The sequence below is a fragment of the Myxocyprinus asiaticus genome, chromosome 2, assembly GCF_019703515.2.
Source record: "Myxocyprinus asiaticus isolate MX2 ecotype Aquarium Trade chromosome 2, UBuf_Myxa_2, whole genome shotgun sequence".
In the NCBI taxonomy this organism is placed as follows: Eukaryota; Metazoa; Chordata; class Actinopteri; order Cypriniformes; family Catostomidae; genus Myxocyprinus; species Myxocyprinus asiaticus.
The window spans coordinates 41,832,110-41,853,613 of NC_059345.1; the positions used below are offsets into that span (position 1 = coordinate 41,832,110).

Consider the following 21,504-nt stretch of genomic DNA (forward strand, 5'->3'; position numbering starts at 1 on the left):
AATTTTTTTCCTCTTGTCTCCTTGGTTTCAGGTCTGGATAAACTGAATCTGTCAAACAGTACAACAGATACAGAATCAGGGAAACATGCTGCCAATGGGCATCAGAAAACTCTGTGAGAATCAGCAATGCATACACTCAAACACAAACAACTGTATGTGTATGCGGTTGTTTTTTATTTTAATTTTAAGAATATAGTGACATTCGGTCAGAGCATCAAAAAAGAAAAAAAAAATGCAAAAGGTGAAAGTGTGAGTGAGATGGAACACATTTGTGTTTAAGTCTGAGATGAGACTCTTATGTTAGTCTGAGATGAAGGATTTAGATTTAGCCACCTGAAGAGATGAATATCCTAGCTGAGCAGTGAATATAGTACAAAGTTGTACATACCGCTGATTCTCAATACAGAATGCTTCCACCAGCTTATACTGTATTTCTACAATGATGAAACTGGTGAAACAGTCTGTTTTCACAATGATTAATGGAACTGGTTTAAATTTTGATTGGCAAATTTAGGTTTGATTTGTTTTTGTTGTTGTTTTATTTGTTCTGCATGTAAATACTTTCAATTCTCATAAGTCAGGAAGTTATTATTATTATTATTTTTTTTATTTATTTAAATTTTTTTTTTTTTACTGACTCGCACATCTAAGGCCTCTTGACTGCACCTTTTAATGAGGTATTATTATTTTTTTATTTATTTTTTTTATTATTATTATTTTTTTTAGGACATCTATAATTTCCCAGTTGGATGCAATTATGGGAAACTATTAAGTAGTTTGCCAAGTTGATAATTCCACATGTCTGTTACTTCCAATGAAGTGCACATAAAACTCAATTTATAGGTGATATTTTTTCCCTTAATTGTTTGTTGAAATTTTGCACCCTTATAGAATAGTATTTTGTAAAATGAAATGGAACTTGTCACATGAAACAGGTTCAGGGCCTGGAAGTCTTTTACAGTTTTGTGAAAACCTAACTGATAAGAACAGCACACACATGAAGTATAAACATTCTGAACATACATTAAGTTAGAGATATTTTCATTTCAGAATTGACTGATTCAATGCAAATGAGGCTATTTACAAGAACAGTTCATAAAAATCACATCTACTAGCAAAATATGGGTTTTACAGCCGGATGGCTATTCTGTAGCTGTTTTCCCCTTAGCATATGACAGGTAACATACACCCTTTGAACTTTGTAATTGCTGCAATGCTTTTTAAGGATCTATATTTGCCTTTTTTCAATGAAGCATCACTAGCGGACAAGAAAACAGCCTTTATACATCTGGTGTGTACCTCGGAAGCTGCTTTGCTTTTTGCAAATGGCAGATTATTATAACCATGAACACTGAATTTGAATTTGTACAATTCAGTTTATACAATGTGTTTCGTTGACTCTAATGCTGTATTTTAGGCCAGCTCAGCCTGTTCAGTTTAGTGGATTACTGGTGTATGTAGATCAGAGTCTAAACTCTTACATTATGTACATTTTTGTGTAGAATGGCTGTGAACACAGGACTGCAGAGCCAGATCATCCTATAACACACCTTTTAAAGTATATTGTGCAGTGATGAAAAATTAATGTGAAGTCGGAGCTGTGTTGGCATGTAAAAAGTAACTCATTGAAGGGTTTCCTTAGTAGTTTTGAAATATAAAAGAGTCATAGAAACATTTAAATTTGTCTGCCCTCCTTTTTTAACTTTTATTTTAAAGCTGCACTACGTAACTGTGTGTTCTCAAGCGACATCTGTTGTTGAAACTTAAAATTGCAAGCAATTTGCGGAAGAATACATTACGTCAGTCGTGCTCTGGCTCTGCTCTTCTGGCGGAGGAATCTCCCAGTTTGAGCTTACCTGGACATCGCCTGTGTGTAATCATGTGTGTTCTTAAATTTTCAATTTAAGAAGTTAAACTCATGATATGGCTGATACGAGTTCAGTAGAAGACTACAATTACTCCGTTACTACAATAGCATGTCAATGCTATGCACACAATAACATAAAACGAGGATTCAGTAATGATGGGGATAAAATACACTTTATTAAACATAAAAGTAATATGTTTAAATATGCAATATAACAATTATAAGTCAATTTCAGAAGTCATACATATTAATCATGTCACAGTAACTTAACCGGACAATGTAGATGCACCGTGATCAGTTAACACATGAGTAATGTTTGATTCATAAAAGTATGACAAGCAATATAAGCTTCAACAACCCTACCAGAAAACATATTCAAGCATTAAAGCAGGTAAACAACTTTGCCAAACAGATAACCGATAAACATCCATCTAGACTGCAATGATGCTGTCCTGAACTGTGTGAGAGTGTTACTGAACTGAGTTGAACAGTGTAGTTAGTTTCTCCAGCTGGAACATGAGACAGTCGGCCCTTCGTTCCTTTGTGTGCGGACATGCCGTAATGACGTAAGGATGAACGTCATAAACGAGCAATTTCACGCCAAATCGAACCCGACAGCTCAAAATACAAATCCGTTTTATAGGCTTACAGTAGTGAATCGGTGTAAGGTAAGGACATTGTTTTAAACTCTGATTGTTAATGTACTCAATTAGTAGTGGCAATTTGTTCATTTTTAACCAAAAAAAATCTTACATAGTGCAGCTTTAATTTTGTCTAAAAGTTACTGAACATACTGTTAATTTTATTCTCTGTACAGTGTCCAGACATTCCAATTCTGACAAAACCAAAGGTTTGGAGAAAAAAAAAACTGCATAGGCATCCTTGAGTGTAGTGTTAATGTAAACTATGTATTTACTTGTATATAAAGTATATTTGCTCTTTTTATTTTTTTAGAATGTAGATATGAAATGGGCGCTTCAGCCTCATTCATACTATGCTATTTGAGGAAAATTAGTCACTCAGCATTTGTTTATTGAAAAAAAAAAAAAAAAAACACCTCTGATGCCTTAAATAGACTTTTTAGGCTTTTTCAGTTTTAGTCTCTTTTTTTGTCCAGTTTTGAGTTGACAAACTGTGCATGTATGAGATGTGCAAATGAGTGAAAGAGTGTGATAGATTGATTGTGGGTTTTTTTTGTGTGTGTGTACCTTTTTATTGACTAATTCACTGTGAATCCATCATGTGATTGTCAATAACATGGCATACTAAAATGTAAGGAGATATTTCTAACTTTAACTCTAACTCGGCCAAAGAAAAATAAACTATCAAGGCACTGATCTGGAACTTTGATATTTGGGCAGAAATAATTTTAAGAAATAGTTTTCTGCAACTTCTGCAAAGTTAAAGGATTGACATAAGGGACAATGTATTCAAAGCCTATGAGAAGGTCATTAAAAAGTGAAAATCTTCAGTGGGTTCTATGGTTCAATATGATGCATTTTTTTTATTATTATTATTGTCATAAATTAAAGAAGTTACATGTAAAATATGTCTTTTCTTCCAGTTGATTTGCACAAACAATATTTTGTAAGAAAGATTTTCTGGGGGGAAAAGTGTATCATGTTAATAATTGTGTCATTGAAGTGAGCCTTTTTTCAATGTTGTTGTTTTTTTACAGTGCAAATCCAATTTTAATGTCACTTCTGTGCACGCAGACCTTGTAATTCCAGAACAACCTGTGTCATTAGTAACCATCAATACTCTCTGTGGACAAATTCAAAATTCCACTCCTTTGCTTTAAATAAATTGACTTTTTGGGGGATGTTTCTGTGCCAGGCTTCACACCTTGGTGTGTTAGTTTTCTCAAAATAGAGGCATTTGCAGTGATGTTCTAGAATTAACTGTGAAAGATAAAGAAAACTGTTCATTCCTTATTCTGTTTTTCAGTTCAAATTTGTCTCTTATCTTGAATCCTCTCTTCTGAAAACTCATCTTCTGTAGGACACGTTCTCCTTACAAGAGCCACAAATGAATAAACTACATAGCAGTGCTGTGTTGTATTTTGATAAATCTGTCACATTCTTCAACTGGCAAACAGAACGTGGCCTACAGTACCTACATACCACAACAGCTTGTTCATACTGTGCAGTGATCAGTCTCATTTGAGTTCTTACTCTCTAGGAGGAACTTCAGCTACAAGGGAAAGCTACTTTTCCTTAATTCTGTTCTTGCTTGTTTCTTATTTTACATGTGTGGATGTATTTAGAGAATGTTCACCGTACCCATTTGGTGTGTTTACGTAATTGCATTGTTTGTGGTGTTTGTGAAGATGTTCAAATTTTCTTTGTATTCTTTTTCAGTTTACAATAAAGTTTGTGACTTTTGAACCTGTGGTTCTTTTTCTATTTCTCCCTGCTTGTTAGCATTATTTACTTACATTACTTACATTAAATGATATGATATACTGAGTAAAACTTTATCAGTCCTGTATTGGATCCGCTTCACAGTGAAAATTTGATTAACACAAATTCATACTTTCAGTGGGAGAAATTTAATCTCATAAATGCACACCAGATTATTTGGTCTATTTCATAAATATACTGAGCATGAATTCTAAACAAGCATTTTGGTGTATCGGGACCGGCAGAGAGGACATGTGGGTTTCACCTCTTGGCAGAAAAGCTCAAAGGCCTGCAGACAGGGTTCATGGAAGAGATGGGAACAGGACAATAATAGGACATTTCTGCCATCCTTAGACATGCAATTGTGTGTGTTTAAGGAGTTCAGGCAAATGGGGCAGTCCTGAACACCTCGCTGGACAGCCTGGTGAAAGTTAGAAAAAGAATATAATTTGTTAATTTTTGTGTAGTTTCAGTTTCTAGGTACTGCAGCACCAAGAAATGGCCTCCTATTTGTAAACATAGGTAATTAGTAATGTACAGTAAAATAATATTATTAATAATATATATATATATATCTCTGCAAGCAGCAATTACAGGGCCAAGCACACCAATAGCAAATATTTAGATTGAATATAGAATTCTGGAGACGATTTTACTAAGATTGGTGAAAAAAGAAATTTGTTTTTTTTACTTGTAGTGTTATACAAATGCTTATAACTTTTGACCAATATGTGGCGCTGACACCAAGTTGATATGATATTGTAAGGGCTTGGTTTGTGCAAATGCCACATATAAAGTTTCATGGCAATACACCAAAGCGTTCAAGAAACAGCCTCAGACCTTTCCTGGCATCTTGTCATTAAATACGTTGATGTGTTAAACGAGAATGGTTTGGTCTATCGGATTTACGTTCAAGGAGGAGTTCAAAAAAGCAGGTTTTCAATTCAATTCAAAATGGTGGACGGGAAGTATGGCCTAACATGGCAAATTTGGTTACAATGTACTCTGCATGACCCAAGAAAGCTAAGGACACAAGTCTCATGACAATAGGCCAAATTAATACAAGCAGTTATAAGCATTTCTTTGTATCTTTTGACCACTAGGTGGCGCTGTCCCCAAACGTTTTGAGTACCTACAGGACATGGCCCCAATGACAATTTCGTAATGATACACCAATGCATTTGTAATGTACAGCAATTTAAGACAAAATTTAAAATGGCCGACATAGGACAATTGGGTATCATTTGACTCGGTATGCCACAAGGAATCTAAAGAGACAAGTCTCATAATTTTAGGCCAAATTATTCATAAGGTATTAAAACAAAGAGCCATTTTCCATATTTCTTAACCACTAGGTGGTGCTGTGCCAAAACTGTGTAGGGACCCTCAGGTCATGCTTGTGATGACATTGATTGATGAACAGGAGAGTCCCGTTCACTGTGTAAAACGCTTTGAGTGTAGTGTCAGAAAAGTGCTATATGAATGTTCATTCATTCATTCATTTACCAAGTTTCATGTCAATATGCTAAAGCATTGCAAAGATACAGCCTCACTTCCATTTTGGCATGCTTGCAATTGAATTTGTTAATGCAGTATATAAAAACGGTTTGGCACAACTGACATATGGCGTAGGAGGAGTTACAAAAAATAGTTCTTTCAGAAAATTAAAAATGGTGGAAAATCTGGTTGGGCAGAAATTGAAAAGTTTGTTTCTAGGACATACAGTTCAAAAGTTATGTGCATTAACTGCAACTTTGAACTGTTTCAGAGTTTGAGTTAGAGACCCCACATTTGGGTCAATTATAGTTCAGAGTGTCTTCTATCATTGTGCCAAATTTCATAACTTTCCAAAGTACGTTTTAAGGGCTGCCACAGACTTCAATGGCGAAAGAAGTAGAAGCAGAAGATTAAGAACACTAATGGGGGGTGGGGCTGGGTAGCTCAGCGAGTACTGACGCTGACTACCACCCCTGGAGTCACGAGTTAGAATCCAGGGTGTGCTGAGTGACTCCAGCCAGGTCTCCTAAGCAACCAAATTGGCCCGGTTACTAGGGAGGGTAGAGTCACATGGGATAACCTCCTCATGGCCGCGATTAGTGGTTCTCGCTCTCAATGGGGCGCATGGTAAGTTGTGCATGGATCGCAGAGAGTAGCATGAGCCTCCACGTGCGCGGTGTCATGCACCACGAGCCACGTGATAAGATGCAACTGAGACTTGTCCTCCGCCACCCAGATTGAGGTGAGTAACTGCGCCACCACAAGGACGTACTAAGTAGTGGGAATTGGGCATTCCAAATTTGGAGAAAAGGGGATAAAAAAAATAAAAAAGAACACTAATGAATACTTGGCCCATAACAATTACTTGCATTTTGTACTTCAAAATCTTTAGTGAGAATGATGCTGAGAATGCTAATATATATATATATATATATATATATATATATGCCCTTCCAGTTGCTTTCAATGAGGTACAGTATCAAGATGTCAAAAACATAGCATATTCCATACAGTATCCATTTGCTAATTTTACCCATTGCCTTTTAAGATCAAACATTAATGCAAGATGTCCACTTAGCTATAAACGGGGATATGCACTACCCATAAAAATGTGACATTTAAGAGACTATAACCATTATGCTGGAATGACACCACACTGGCACTAGCAATTAAGATGCCTGCTACTGAATCAGTTGCTACATTTTGTATTACAGATACAATGCTCAAAACTGCTGCTATGTTGATTGGACAACTGTTGCTGTTGCTATCACCTTTGACTTTATTACATTAAGCTTGAATGAAACAAATCGAGTCAGAATCATGTTGTGTAAGGTGTACATTGTTACTTTGTAATCATTAAACAACTTATTTTATTTAGTCAGTGTGAATCGACTGTATTTACAGTCCACAAGGATCATTATATGTGTGTAATTTGTTAATGGCCCATTTCATTAATGAGCCTCTTGCTTTCTTGGCCACTAAAATCCTGCCCTTCAATTCCATACTCTGTGAAATGAACAAACATATGCACATTAATTGCGTTAGACTGTTTTCCTGTTACAATATCAGGGGGAAATGATTAGCAGATTATAATGGCTGAGTGCAGCTCATATCGCATTTTCAAGTTCAGAAACTGAACTTGAAAGAGTGTAACAGAAAGTAGGTGTGCAGCCATAATCATTAACTGACCATTTTCCTTTATTCAGATAAACAGTTAGGCCAATTGCTTTGCACTGGAACCTTTCATAATAGTGTTCATTCTGTTTTCCTGGGTGGGAAAGGGTTGGTTCTAACTTTAATTCTTAGCTTTAAGACTGTCGAGATATCTGCCTGACCTCTCATCTAAAAATGAGCATTTCCTTTTTAGAGTATCACCGCCATTGACTGCCTCAACACAATAAAAATGAGGCCACTGAAATGACAAATCTGTTTTCGACGTGCATATGATGAAAAGGCTAGGCGTGCATTATCAGAACAGCTTGTGTCTTTAGTAAACACGGTGGATTATTTCCACTCATTCATTAGCAAGGTAAACAATCATCTCATGGAGGGTTTGATACTGTTGAATTGGAACATCTGTGCCGCCAACACGGTTTGAGCGTTCTGGGACAGGTGGTGGCACGTTGGGCAAAGGGCAGGACTGAGAACGACTGCAGAGAGGGATTAGAGGCATTGATGAGCTGCTCTTTGATAAAAGCGCATTGGTATTTCAATCTACGTCTGCATGTGTAGGTGAAGGAGCAGTGTCATTATCAGAACAAACCTTCTCTTGAGCCTCCAGCCAGTCCTTTTCCTCCATTTTAGAAACACTCATGTACTCGTTGTCAAAGCGGCGTAGGATATTGTGGCTCATGGCCACAGAGTGATCAATATCATTCAGGAACGCATCTACATCTGTGCTGCATGACTGCACCAAGCTGTCGCTAATCTCCTGAAACTAATTAAGGAAATAAGGAAATGAAAATGGGTTTTAGTCAGACATGAAGATGCAAACTGATGTTCCATCATAACAAAAATCTATTCCGAATCTTAAACTCACAATGAAAAGCTGTTAACAGGCAGATCAATAGCATTATGAATAGGTGTACAAGGAAAACATTTTGGATCAACCCAGAAATGGACCTAAAAGAATAAAAGAATTTTACACCCACAAAAAAAATGTCCAAACCCATATGACTTTCCTCTTATATGAGAATTTGCATTTTTGTAGTGCTAAAAACAGTGCAAGTTCCCACATGAACATGCATGGCACTGTGAACAAGCCTCTCTTCTGAACGTGCTCTGGACATCAAGGCTTTCACTGAAAAGAAGAAGACTTGCAATTTGCTGTATGAGCCACATGGACTATGCTTATGAAGCTCTGGCTTATCGCGCTGAACCTGGATATCAGTACACCCCTACATTCTCTCAAATATTGGAGGGTGTTCAGTGAACATTTTACCCCTGCGGATTTCAGACCATCGAAAGAAACAAAGAGTCGATATCTGAACTCATCGGCTGTGCCCGTGCTGTTTTTCCAGCGCACTCAGGTATGTGTGAAAACTTTGTCATTGTCATGCCTCTCTCGGTCTCTGCACCTCCCTCAGCGCTCCGCTCCTCGTCACCTGATTTCTAATTCACTGCACCTGCACTCCATTCACTCGCTCATCACTGCCTGCATTAATAACTCACTTTCACGCCACTTCACTGTCAAGTCTCTCACAAAGGACTCTAGTTTGACCGCGCTGCTCTCACGCAGTGTTTATTTACCTGTCTGTATTTGCTCTTGATCTTCGTCGATATCTGTTTAGTGCTTACCCTGCTGTTTCACCTGTAACCTCTTCTTCAGCTCTGTGAACTTTAAACCCTGTGAATCCCTGTTCAGTTTGTGAAGCTTCTCTTCTGTGTGATATCACCTGTACCATTGATCTCACTGTGTAAACCCTGTGAATCCTGTGAATCTCAGTATATGTTCTCGCACTTGGTTTCACTAACTACAACTTGTGTGGCTTGAATTCCTGACAGTCATATAGCCTATATGTTTCTGCTAAAGAAAAAGCACAAGTAGATAACGCAACGGCATTGCTCTGAAATAAAGGATGGTTATTTACTGTAGTAATTTTTTTTTTTGATTATTATTTTGAAATGTTTTTTTTATTTTATTTTGTTTTGAAATTGTTTTGGACTGTTTTGATTTGTGAATGGCACTTGGTCTGTGGTCTGTGCAAGTTTCTCTTGTAAACAATGACGTGCTTCCTGACTCCTCCTCCATGTAACGTGTGACCTTACCAATGAGCTTACGTCATCCCTCTCATGAGCGCGCATCACAGAGATGTACGGAAGTGAACATTTGTAGTTAAAAAGTATAAAAGTATTGTTTTGTTTCTAAAAATAATCAATCGTTTGGGTTCAGAAGAATTTATTTGTCGACTGGAGTCGTGTGGATTATTTTGATGCACCCTAAATATGCATTTTGGACCGTCAAAAAATGGAGGACATTCACTTGCATTGTTTAAAGGAGGAGGAATGAAATCCTAAAAATCTTAAATTCTGTTTTGATGAAGAAAGAAACTCAGATACATCTTGGAGTAAATTATCAGCAAATTTTCATTTTTGGGTGAACTATTCCTTAAATGTCATTTTAGGGTTTTAGAGTGTATGGCGTTGTCGTCATGGCAACAAAACTGTCAAATTGGATATAAATTTACACAGAAAAAAATTGTAAGTGATTTTATTTCACTAAAATAATGTTAAAGGTGCACAAATGCATTTTTTACTCATTAAGAACATTTTACTATTTTGAAACGTATGTATAAAATCTTGATGTCATGGGAGGATTCATTCTGTCGGTTTGTTTCTGTGTGTCTCCCTCGTGTTGTTGCAGGTGCGGGGTTAATCACACGACAGTGCTGCCAAGCAACGCTTATTACCAGCCGCTGCTTGATTAGCTCAGCACCTGCACACTATCCTCACTTTCCCTTATAAGCAGCCCTTTTGTGTGAGTTCAGTATCGGATCGTTCTCGTGTTTCTCACGCCTTTCTCTTGTTTTCTCTAGTTTGGATATTTTAGACTTTTTCCTGTGCTCCAGCCATTTCAATTTCCTCCATTCACCGGATCACTCACCTGTGTTTCTCTCTGCTCCGGTCGCTGCCATTACACACATTGGAATATTACCACTACTCTCTCCCCGCTGCAGCTGTCGCCATCAGAGTCCTTCACTATCATCTTCTCCCACCTCATCTCTGGACTGATCCACTGTTTGTGCTACTTCTCATTTATTAAACATTGTTATATTTTTACTCCTGTGTCTGGGTCCTAATTATCACGACACTTGACCACTCACATGAGATGAAGACTTCAGTCATATTATTAACGTTTTAAATACTGTTTTATTTTACATGGAGAGGGTCCCCTCATGGGGGCTACCATGTTAGGATCACACGTCCAGCTGGATACTACACGCTTATGGTGCGTCATGTCGGAATTGCTGTAATTACGAGATTCCGACTTGTAAAAAGCATTCACATCTTCATAGAGCTCCTAATTACAAGTTGTAAACTCTGAATTCTATGAAAGCTCCAACCTGACAGTCGTGACGTCATCTGAAAAAAACCAATATGGCAGTGGCCTCAACAGTTGAAGGTAATGAACATATTTTTGTATAATATGCTGTGATAAACATTTTACTGTTATCAATAACAAAGCTGTTTTGGTGTTAAATGTTGCCATAGAAACAAATAACTTATGAGGTCTGAGGACATGAACGGCTCCGAGTAGAACCTCCGAGTTGCCATATCGTAATTACAGTAATTCCGACATGATGTGAACGCACCATTAATCTCAGTAACTGCCTTGTTATTGGACACTTTCACTCATGGATTAAATTAATTATAGCTGACTCTTAATATTGAATTTCTACAATGGCATCTGAAAATGATTGTGTTTGAATGATGCTGCATCCACAGCACTAGGTGTCAGTGTTAATTACTGAGTGCACCTTTAACATGGATACTGTTTGCGTCTCGTGGCAATACTTTTGAAACAGTGAGTATTTTAACATTTGCGAATTGGCCCCATTCACTTGCATTGTAAGTGCCACACTGTAACAAAGATTTTTGTTTTTAAAGAAAAGGAGGGACGAGTCTAAATTAATTTTTGTGGTAATCAACATTATGCCACAAATGCTGTCGATAAAGCTTAACTTGTATTAAATCCGGAATATTTTCACTTACGCATGCACAGGTACACACACAGCAGCTATCGCACTGAATGACATCAGTGATTTCTTTGTAACTGCATTTGATCAGTAATTAAACCGATGTTAAGTGTTCTGAGGATTTCAAACGTAGACCTTAAAGAAGGACAAACAGCACTTGGCAGTGTGAACTCTGCCTCCTTGCACTCTGAGAAAAGACGGGGCAGGTGCAATCAATCTTAATGTCACCAATTTACCTTTTAATATGTTGACTTTTGTTATTTACCTGAAGAAAAAAGCTAAATGGGGACTAGTTAATTGAAAACCTATCTAAAAGCAAAGTGATAACTACATTCTCTCTCCTTTCTGCTTTTGTCCTATTTTGTTTAGCTTGTTCCTACTTCCTGGTGTGCCAAAGGTCAAAAGAAATCTAGGAAAAACACTAAAAAAAAAAAACACATACATACTATCATGCAGCAGGTTTGGATTTGGCACCATCAAAAGTACAGTATATAATATGGTAACAGGGTCAATGCATACTGCTGTGTTTGTAGACCTTTGAATACGAAGATTCTGTTCTTCAAAGCAGTTTCAAAATATGGCTTGTATTGCTTAGAGTCTGGAATACTGCTGTCAGTTCAAGAACCGTAACTGAGACCTGACAGTTGCTGCCTCACTAGATGGCAACCTTTGCTTTGCCTGGGCTAATGCAGGGGGACTTCTGTGTGGGATAATGAGGGGGCTGCTGGGACAGATGTCTGTGTCAGTGAGGTCCCTGACCATCAGCTTCTAACCTCTTTCACCTGTTTTCAGTATCCTGCACTCTGAAGGTTCAAAGGCTTCATGAAAACATTAAAGTTACAGTTTGAAAGCCACTTTTGATAAAACAAATAAGCAAAGCTTTAAATAATCTGTTTAAGCATTTATTTTCAGTCTCTTGCAAATCTTGTAGAAAATATAATTATTTGGATTCAAATTTAAATAATGGCCTGAACTATATTTTTGGTTTTGAATTTTGACAGGGACATTCCTTTATCAGACTAACTTTTAATTTGGCAAAAATCAATAAGTGAATTACTTGAGGAACATAATTTCCAGCAAAACAGTTCCCCATTCTCAATGTATTCCTGCTTTATTTCAAATGAATCCAACTTTTTCCACACCCCTAAAACACATCTTACACATTAATATTCATCAAATGCTACATTAGAGCTTTCTCTAGTGTGTAGGTGCCCTTGATGCTACCTTTTTCTCAAAGAATCTTCGTCTTAATTGCTGGTCTTTTGGAGGCACGTGTTTCCTTATGTTCCTGTACCATTTGCGAACAAGGTAGCCTCGCCAGAAAGCTTGTATTCTGACATGAAAAGCAAGAAAAGCATAAGAAACATAAAAAAAAGTTAAAACTCTTTTAAGAATACTGGATGGTGCAATATTTTTATGGATGTAGAAGTAGCTTGTAGATAGTAGCTTGGTTGTTTCGCCGTCCGTACCTGATAGCGCATTTTTCCCGATAGAGCCGAGCGCCATCATAGATCACTCTCGTCTCGTACTGTTCCTTCCTGCACATGGGGCAGCTCTTCCTGCCCGAGAAGTTTTCAAAGGACCTCAGGCATACCTGAAATTACAGATTACTAAATAATTAAGAAATATTTTCATAAGGTGGAATCAAGGCCTCCATGCCAATCGATGATGCTGGAAGGATATGTTGTGACTTACTTTGTGAAATACATGGGAACAGGAGAGTAGGACCTGTCCAAAACAGGGCATACACAATATTAATAATCATGCAAAGATCATTAAAAACACTTTTCTTATTTGCTGCAACTAGCTAAAGGAAACTGACTCATATTATTTTTTCATGCAACATATTAGTCTTTATCCTCACAACAATTTGTAAATGGTAAATTATTTTGAATTAAAACATGTTTGCTTCGGTATTTACTAGTTGTGTCAGAATTAATACGTTAACGGATGCGTTAATACAGCAGAAACCAGCATAAAAACTTGTTGGGAGGGCGGAACCTTTGTAACGTGTCTGCCCGGAGTCATTACACTGACTTACACACACACAACAGTGCTTCCATGTCAGTGATAAAATTATGAAGAAAGGAGCTCTTAGTGCTATTTGATGTACAAAACAAGACCAGATGGGACAGCCTATATAAGGCGCATTTTAATTACCACAGAAGCAGGTCAAGTCTTAACTATCACCAAAATGCAGAATAAGACGTTTTTATCTGCAAGCGCTTTTCATATGGAGTTCAAAGCGATGCTTGACGCTGGCATCGATGCTCTGACGCGAATCATGAATGCAGCTTCACGATTGCTGTAGATAAATGGCTAGCCACAGTCTACCAACAGATAAATATTGTAGAGGATGAGAGTTAAAGAGACTTAATGCCTGTTGCAATGAATATGCAACCTATGGAGAGACTAGTTTGTTAAATTAATCAAACTCCCATTTAGACTTTGGGAAATGTTTAGCATTACTTGAATATGTGATATTTTATTGCATTTCTATCTTTATACTGTGGATGGCTTTGTTTTGAAAATGTTAAAAGAGCATTATATTTGTACTTATTGTTTTGTTTTCTTTCCTAAGATGGAAATAAATTAATTTTGACAGGAAAAGAAGTATATTGTGTCAAAATTCAGCATTTTTCAAATCTGTGATTAATCGTGATTAACTACAAACAAATGATGCGATTAATCACGATTTAAACTTTTAATCAACTGACAGCACTAGTATTTAACATTTTAGTAATGTAAACTGTTTTTGTAACATCCCTCCCTTATATTTTGTGGTCTGATAAACACACACATACAGTACAGACACACTAAACTAATATTTACAAGTGACTAAGGCAACTGTGTTGGCTCTGTTGCTGGCCTTTTTTTCCCCCCAGCATTCTTGAAGAGATTGGCATCTTAAAAGGGGATCAGCACATTGTAAATGGCTGTTTGGCCTTTCACACTGACCTGACAGATTGTTACATAATTCATGATGCAGTTGAGTTCCAAGACATTATGGGTACATTTGAAGAGGATTCTGCATAGTTTATAGAACACAGTGCCCTAAAAAATGAGTTTGTGTTCACATGTGTAAAAAAAGTGAGGGCGTCCGTCGACTGACAGAACATGGGGAAGCACTGCAGGAACTTCATGAAAACAGCATACCTGAACAGTTACAGCAAGACAGTTGACGTGAAGGTAAAACAGGAAGAAGAGGACATAAATGGGGTATGGAAGGTTAAGTCCTCGGATTTCGAAGTCATTTCATTTGTTTAAAAATCATTGTTCATTGGAGTCTATTAGAACATTTTCATACTTGTCGTCATCCTTCAGTTTTTCTTAATTAGCGTCAATTAAAAATGTAATTGCAAAGTGTCTTAGTATTAAACATGAATCAAAATACATAGTACAACATCAATGTATCTGATCTGAATAGTATATTAAGTATCAGTTTTTATCTGAACTATGATATTGTAGGTAAGTGAAGTTACCTGAGGTTGTAGACGAAACTCCTCCCTGCAGATCACACAAGGCAGGGTTGAATCTCCCTCCTGGATGGACCTGGCTTTAACCTCTGCCCACTCCTCTGCTGTTAGTCTTCTTGAGGGAGCTGCCACCAGACCCATCCTCTGAGCTTAATAACAACCACCATCATCGTTACCGTCAAAATCATTAACAACTAAACACCGCAATGAACCACAAAGACCACAGCCTACCGAGAGTCAGAGGTGGAGGGGCAGGATCCAACACATACTCATGTTCCTCTTGCTCCTGTGTCTGCTCAGCATCTTTGACTCTCTGCCTTGTGCTTTGTTTCTTGTGCCTCCTACTACCATGGGCAGCCCCAAAGGCAGCTCGACAGGAAACGTCTGACGCAAGGAGGTTGCAGGGGATGTTTCGAACAGAAATGCTTCTTGTGATATGGTCCTGTATTGCTACAGCTGTTAGAGTCAGCCTCCCACTTTCTGCTTTACAGATGAATTGCTAGGGAACATGGAGCTGTTAAACTCAGTAAATACATTATAAAAGCCAGTTTAAACACTTGAGAATGGGCAGTCGTTTAATGTCCACTGCTCTCATACTTAGTTGGGTTAACTAAATGCATGACTATAGTAAAGCATAAGTTATTGTCATGAACCAAATTTTGAGGCCATGTTTTAATCCATTAAAATCACAGTTTGTTATGGCCAAACGAACCTTTGATAACTTTAACAAAATGTTCAAGCGCTGCACTGAGTTCTGTGATAATGATATGCAACGTCTGTCAATTTGAGACTGTGTCTTATGCCTGTTCCTTAATTTATGGAAAGGTTGCATGTTGATAAATGTAACATTGCATCATATTAGAGGGATTTATGTGTACCATAACATTAGTAATTAGTACTTAGTACTAGATTAGTACTTTTTTTTTTTAACAAAGCATTTAAGTAATTATTATGCATTTTGCTAGCTACAACGTAAATGTATCTACATGTAGAGATATATAGTAGAGTTTACAAGAACTTGCGAATGTCATTGTGTCATAAGTGTAATTGATATGACAAATAACGCCTATTAATCGTATATAGATTATTATACATAGTTACAGATTATTATACATAGTTACACATAGCCTTAAACCACAACAGATAGCATTAGCTCGTTGACTGTAGCAGGGGAAATAAGACAAACGTTCTCTTCAAATATGAGGCGCAAAATAAGCAGACTTATTTTGATAACCTTTACAAGTCCCTCTCATATTAGCCCAACAACGCTCCATCAGAAATTATCCTGGAAAACAGAGAACAACTAAGCACCTCACCCTCGGCATTGCTGTCCACAGAAACACTGTTTACTTTGGCGCTAAGCAACGAAGTTCCATTCAACGCAGTAACGTTCCCACGAACTCATCATCTGGTTCTCCGAATCCTCTACGTATTATTTATAAATGTCTTTAAATTCTCGTTTAAACATTTACTTGAATACTTACTAACTCATCTTACTTGTTCAAATGTGCTATTGGGTAACCAAGTAGGCTACTGTATATGGATTATTAGGTTAAAACCCTAACGGTTTTACCGACATGACACACTATTTTATTCTATCTATCTATCTATCTATCTATCTATCTATCTATCTATCTATCTATCTAACTGTCTGTCTGTCTGTCTGTCTGTCTATCTATTTTTGTTTTGTTTAGTTTAGCTTTGTTTTGTTTTGTTTTTATTATTTTTTTATTTTTGTTTTGTGGTGCTTGTATTTAATTTTATTTCTATATTTTTTTTTCTATATTTTTTATTTTATTTTTGGATCTATCTATCATCTATCTATCTATCTATCTATCTATCTGTCTGTCTATCTATCTATCTATGTCTATCTATGTCTATCTATCTATCTATCTATCTATCTATCTATCTATCTATCTATCTATCTTGTCTGTCTGTCTGTCTGTCTATCTATCTATCTATCTATCTATCTATCTATCTATCTATCTATCTAACTGTCTGTCTGTCTGTCTGTCTCTATTTTTGTTTTGTTTAGTTTAGCTTTGTTTTGTTTTTATTATTTTTATGTTTTGTGGTGCTTGTATTTAATTTTATTTCTATATTTTTTTTTCTATATTTTTTATTTTATTTTCGGATCTATCTATCATCTATCTATCTATCTATCTATCTATCTATCTATCTATCTATCTATCTATCTATCTGTCTGTCTATCTATCTATCTATCTATCTATCTATCTATCTATCTATCTATCTATCTATCATCTATCTGTCTATCTGTCTGTCTATCTATCTATCTATCTGTCTATCATCTATCTGTCTATCTATCTGTCTGTCTATCTATCTAACTATCTAGCTATCTCTGTCTGTCTGTCTGTCTGTCTATCTATTTTTTTGTTTGTTTGTTTAGTTTAGCTTTGTTTTGTTTTTATACATTTTTTATTTTTGTTTTGTGGTTCTTATATTTTATTTTATTTCTATATTTTTTTTCTATATTTTTTTTATTTTATTTTCTGATCTATCTATCTATCTGTTTGTCTGTCTGTCTGTCTGTCTGTCTGAGAGCTTTTATTTGTCAAGTGTTTGCCTGTTTTGATATACAAATAGACTGATTAACTGAAGAAGATGCCCTTTAATGTTCATATTAAATGAATAGGGTCAATCAGTGGTTACATCACATGACCATAAATGGACCATATGCAATGAGGTGGAGGATCTCATTAAGCTGTCATCAAATGTTGAATGTTTAATTCAAAGCTTCTATGTGCATACCTTCACCATGAGATAAGGTGTCTCAAAGAGGTCACTCTGAGATTTAAAAAAAAGGAAACAACTTATAACATACACACACACACACACACACACATGTTGGTGCAGCTATCATTATGAGGACTCTCCATAGACATAATGATTTTTATACTGTATGAACTATAGATTCTGTCCCCTAACCCTACCCCTAACCCTCACAAAAAACATCATTTAGTATGTTTTTTAAGATATTTTAGTTATGGGGACACTAGAAATGTCCTCACAAACCACATTTATAGCATAATACCCTTGTAATTACCAGTTTGTAACCTAAAACAATTTCCTCATTAACCAACCAAACCCGCCCACACACACACACACACACACACACACATATTGGTGCAGCAATCCTCATGAGGACTCTCAATAGACATAATGTTTTTTTATACTGTACAAACTATAGATTCTATCCCCTAACCCTACCCCTAAATCTAACCCTCACAAAAAAACATTCTGCATTTTTATTTTATGCATCATTTAGTATTTTTTTTTAAGTGATTTGAATTATGGGGACACTAGAAATGTCCTCATAAACCATATTTATAGCATAATACCCTTGTAATTACCAGTTTGTAACCTAACAAAAAAGTCCTCGTAAACCACACACACACACACACACACACACACACAAACACACACACACACATACACACACACACAAAGACAAGGCATTGTCATAAATGCTCACAAAGCAATAGTTTAAAGTGCATAACAAATGAGAACTATTGGCTATATTTAACACCCATTACTGGGAGCTATCAATAAGTGACATTCATCAAGAGAGTCTTTGAAAAGAGCAGTGGCCTTCTGTTTCATCATGACATAGGACAATTATCATGCTTCTTTTTCTATAGACTTGAGATTAGGGTGAGAAAAACGCAGCCTATGGCCTTTAATTCCGCAGACAAATGTATGGAACAATTTATTAGTGAGGAATGTATCCTCTGAGTGTTCAATCAAAGACCTGTCTTCCTCAAGCCCCATGACTTCAGGCCCATCATTTGTGTTTTTAAGTAAATAATCACAGTTTTCAAAAAGGGGTACAGTCAAGCCTCTCCATAAAAGCTGCTTTCTTCCAACTGTCATCAAAATGGATTTTAGTATGTGCTTTCAATTTCAACAGGACACTGTTTGTCTTCTTCCTCTCTATAAATACCAGTTAAAGAGCTGTCTATTTAACTTTCTTCCCTGTGAACCTTTTTACCTATTCCATGGTATTTTGAAAAGAGGAGACTCACCTTGACGTGCAAAGTGTTTATGACCTAAAAAACATGGGCTGGGAGTGTCTGTTGGTGTAATGTGTTGAATAGGAAACAGTTGCTAAACTTGTATGCAAACTTTGCAAAGACGCAGACAGCTTAAAAAAGGAAGAAGTAATCCGGCGATTTATCTCTGCTCAAAGGCAATGGGCCGGCATGTGATCGGAATGGCAACAGGTTAAATTTGGAAAAGAGCTAGCATTAAGAAGAGAGTCCATATTGCTTGTTTATAAAGTTTGAAATGGATAGTGGCATATGCATAACTAAATAATTTGAAGCATCAGTGGCGATATTCCCTAAGGACTGTTCAACAGTTCTATATCTTTGAAAACATTGTTTCTGTTCAAACAACAGAATGTGATTCATCCAGTCAAATTTGGCAATGTTAGGCTATTAGCTTGAAGGTCTAAAGAATGGATGCACATCTCAAAAGCTGGTTCAATTTGGATGAATTACTATTGGTTGAAAAGATTTTTAAATAAAGTGCCAATGGCATTGGTGGTTACCAATAGCATTACTCCTTTGTATATTTATACTAAACAAAACACTTTAAATTAATACTTTTGTGAGTATCTGGTTAAACCATGTCCTGTAGAAATGTAAATCAACGTCACTGCAAATGACATATAGTTGATCATAAAAAAATGTAATCAACATTTAAGGTTGAAATGTAAATAGTGTAAAAGGTAAAGTGTAGTATAACAAATTAATTTTTAGAAGTACAAATATTCCATGTAGTCTCTTAAAATGCAAAAAGTAAAATGTTGTTTAAAATAGTTATATATGGAACATAGCAGACAACTTTCCAGAGGTATTTCATGGCAACTACCCATGCTCTTGTGGCTGTGAATATAAAAGTCTCATCTGCTATGTCTCTTGCCATAGCTGACAGTTACTGACAGTCTGACAGGTTAATTTCTTGTTTTTGATAGAGCACTTCAACTTTCTCTCTGTCATTTGTGCCAATATTATATAGCAGTATTTACATTAAACATTGTTGCATTATCCCATATCAATCTGACACTTTCATTTTCTAAGAGTGTGATCACATATCACTGAAATGGTAAAAAGAAGAATAAGCTTTTATAGTTACTACTGTAAACTGAAAGGCCCAAGTACTGTAAATAAGTTGCCCAAAGACTTTAATTTTTACCAAATGACTTTAACATCTGACATGTTAAACTAATACATTTGTGATTAAACTCAACCTTACTTTGAGGTTGGTACTTAAATGGAGAGTGCTGGAAAATATTTCATTGCACTGTAAAGTGAATAATGGAACAGAAACTAATCCATCTAATCCATTAATCATTTCAATGATAGAGATGACCTAAAGAGCAGTTTGTTTTGGGGCAGTCATTGTTCAATTTATTTTATTTGCTTCAGATAAACATCTTCCTAAACCACATTAATTGCCTGTTAAAAGATATTTCTCATCAACCAATTTGAGACATTTATGCAATTGTGTTATCATTGCTGACTTAGTAAACCTCTATAAAAAGAAAAGGAAAATATATTTTTTTCTAGACAGACAGAAGGCCAAATAGTTAGAACATGTCCAATGCAAATGAAATACAAATCACTGTGTGCTTTTGCATCTTTTTATTTCATTTGCTAAGTGCTACATTACCTCATGCTTTGGCCCTCACAAAGGATTTCCCATAAATCTCCTGGCGGCTGAGAGTAATCGATCAGGTGGTTTGATTAACCTGTCTGAAGGGTCCTCGCACAGTACTACAGGTCCATTTGGCTAAATCTGTGGGTGGCTTGTTGGAAATGTTCATTATCAGTTAGCCTGGCTGAGCTCAGACTGTAGAGGATGAGTTCTGGGACAGATCCCTCCAAAACATGCCGTCTTTTTTTCTTCCAATCTCACTCTCTCTGTGTTTTCATGTTTGAGTACATCTGTGCTCAAACTGGTATTGCACATTTCCTACAGTAACACAAATTTGTTTTGGATCTTGAAATTTCAAATGTGAAATTAGAACTTTGGATCAGCTGCACTATAAGTGATGCTTTAACTATTTGTCAGTCTGGACTGGTCACAGGTTACGTCCTGCCTGCCTATCAACATACCTCATCCACTTATACTACATATAATAATAAGTCTGGATGATTTACACTCCCTCTCATAGTCTATGTGGACTGTGTGCCAAGTGGATTTCACTTGAATGTCGCAGTGGTGCCCAGCAATCTGCAATATGCTTGCAAAGCCATCTCCTCCTCATAATGGCCAATAATTGAGCAGAATCCATCACAGGGGCTGAAAATAGACTGCCATAATGGCCATAAATTGTAGCCCAGGAGAGATTAACACTCAGAGCTGTTCTGACCCTGCTGTGCCTGAGAGTCTCCTGTACCTCCAGAGACGAGCCTGTCACATTCTGCTCTCTGTCACCTGCTGATTTCATGCATAGGGCCAGCGATTAAAATTATAGCTCCCAAAGCATGAGGCCTTGTGCTCATGGTGGGTGGATGTGTGGGAAGAGTTGTGCTAAAGCC

At 36.6% G+C, this 21,504-nt stretch overlaps 2 protein-coding genes across 4 annotated transcripts in view; one reads left to right on the top strand and one right to left on the bottom strand.

Moving 5' to 3' along the window:
• The window catches only part of LOC127451802 (limb region 1 protein homolog), a 67,631-nt gene extending 63,377 nt beyond the window's left edge, over window positions 1–4,254 (top strand). For 2 of the 3 annotated variants that reach the window (XM_051716762.1, XM_051716751.1), the window contains 2 exons: window positions 32–113; window positions 1,503–4,254. In XM_051716762.1, the coding sequence (XP_051572722.1) occupies window positions 32–113; window positions 1,503–1,545 (125 nt within the window). In that variant the 3' untranslated portion in view covers window positions 1,546–4,254. Of the gene's footprint in view, window positions 1–31 lie in introns of all 3 variants that reach the window. The other variant, XM_051716770.1, reaches the window with a different exon arrangement.
• Window positions 2,022–16,263, bottom strand: rnf32 (ring finger protein 32). The gene is made up of 8 exons (XM_051717022.1): window positions 16,255–16,263; window positions 15,170–15,437; window positions 14,945–15,087; window positions 13,158–13,190; window positions 12,932–13,056; window positions 12,687–12,795; window positions 8,030–8,203; window positions 2,022–4,690 (listed from the first exon to the last, which is right to left on the bottom strand). Exons 1-8 carry the CDS (start codon window positions 16,261–16,263, stop codon window positions 4,481–4,483), a joined length of 1,071 nt encoding a protein of 356 aa, XP_051572982.1. The 3' UTR covers window positions 2,022–4,480.
• Window positions 16,264–21,504: the final 5,241 nt, after the last annotated feature.